The sequence below is a fragment of the Halyomorpha halys genome, unplaced genomic scaffold (assembly GCF_000696795.3).
Source record: "Halyomorpha halys isolate HHAL.00 unplaced genomic scaffold, Hhal_1.1 Scaffold270.1, whole genome shotgun sequence".
Classification (NCBI taxonomy): Eukaryota; Metazoa; Arthropoda; class Insecta; order Hemiptera; family Pentatomidae; genus Halyomorpha; species Halyomorpha halys.
Window position 1 is genome coordinate 412,847 of NW_027105226.1, and position 1,670 is coordinate 414,516.

Below are 1,670 nucleotides of genomic sequence, written 5' to 3' on the forward strand. Positions count from 1 at the left end.
CTTGAAATATTTGTAACAAGTTTATTTTGGTCTTAATAACTTCTGAATGATGAAACAAGTAAGTCTGTTATCCATGATAAATCTGATGAGTTTGCATAAAGTTGATGAGTCTGTAATAAATAGTTTAGTTTTTTTATGTATTTCCATCAAAGAGCAAACTCATCAGATTTATCATGGATAACAGACTTACTTGTTTCATCATTCAGAAGTTATTAAGACCAAAATAAACTTGTTACAAATATTTCAAGGACACTCGTCCTTCCAAAGTCTGTTTGAATTACTGCTTTGTTGAGTGCGTAGATTGAAATGTTTTCAACTTTTATTGTTTCTCTAACAGGATTATAGTATAAATTAATCTAGAAAGAAATAGAAGACGATAACAATTATCAATGAAGTATTTACATCGTGAATCATCGCAAGTGAATTAGAGCGGTTGTGCTACAATAGATTTTTTTTAATAGACGAGTGAATGTTAAAAACAGACAAAGGAGGTGACTCTTTGTTTAGATCGCCGGGTGATAGGTCATGTCCTAGAGCAGAGGTGACTGAATCCTTTGTTAACTGTTAGACCACCATCTTGAAAAAGAAGACATCAAGAACCATCAATCATCAAAGAAGATTATATAATTGGTTAGTTTGCTCTACCTAGGATTTAATGATATTTGTAAAAGTGACCATTAATTTAGTTAAGTGTCATTGTGTTCTGGTTGTCTGGAAAACCTGAAAAGTAAATAATATTATATATAATAAAAAATAAAATTCTCATATCTATTTAATACTTAATTTTTTCATTTTGAATCTTATAGCATAAAAGCTATACTTTAGATCTGTGAATAAATAAAAACTATTAAATTTCCTTTTATTCATTTTAAATAATTTTGAATATTACAATACATATATATATTTATTATTATCCACCGGTTTGCTTATTGCTTATTACTTGTTACATATTTTTGGATAAAGTATAGGAGCAGTTTTTTTTCAGTAAATTACACTAATAAATCAAACATTTTATCAAATTTATCAATAAACATAACTCATTTATTTTGTTGGTTTTTATAAGTAATTCTTATTGTTTTTTTAATAGATTTCTGCTGTGTGTTTACTTTTTCTTTCTAAAATGTTATATTTTAGGTGTATCGGGAACTCCTGTAAAACTAGTGACTAACTATTACAGATTGACCAAATCAACGAATTGGTCTTTGTATCAATATAGAGTTGATATTCCTAATGAAGAAAGAACTAAAGTCAGGAAAGGGCTTATATCCTGTCACAAGGACAGGATAGGAGATGCTTATTTATTTGATGGAACCATGTTGTTTGTCATTCAAAAGCTCCATCCTGATAGAAATGCCGTAAGTATTATTTTTTTTTTAATGTTGGGATCATTTTTAAGTATGTATTTATTTATATTTATATTATAATATATTATATAAACTATTTATATATTATATAAACTTACGATTAGACTGAAAGAATAACGTCAAATATAAAAGGATTCGGGCAGAGTAACGACACAAGGTTACTTAACAACTAACTTTTATTATTTGAATCATCTGGTATATATAGGCACTGAGTTTGTTGTCTAACTTAAAGGTACTCATTCTAGTAGTACAGAGTTCTTATTACTATTTAGAGGATATATACAGCTAACTTTTATATATATACAT

The 1,670-nt window shown here is 27.4% G+C and overlaps 1 protein-coding gene across 5 annotated transcripts in view; it reads left to right on the plus strand.

The window, feature by feature from the left end:
• The window catches only part of LOC106680610 (piwi-like protein Siwi), a 63,734-nt gene that overhangs the window by 17,545 nt on the left and 44,519 nt on the right, over positions 1–1,670 (plus strand). For all 5 annotated transcript variants that reach the window (XM_067049602.1, XM_067049607.1, XM_067049599.1 and 2 more), the window contains one exon: positions 1,135–1,355. In XM_067049602.1, the coding sequence (XP_066905703.1) occupies positions 1,135–1,355 (221 nt within the window). The remainder of the gene's footprint in view (positions 1–1,134; positions 1,356–1,670) is intronic.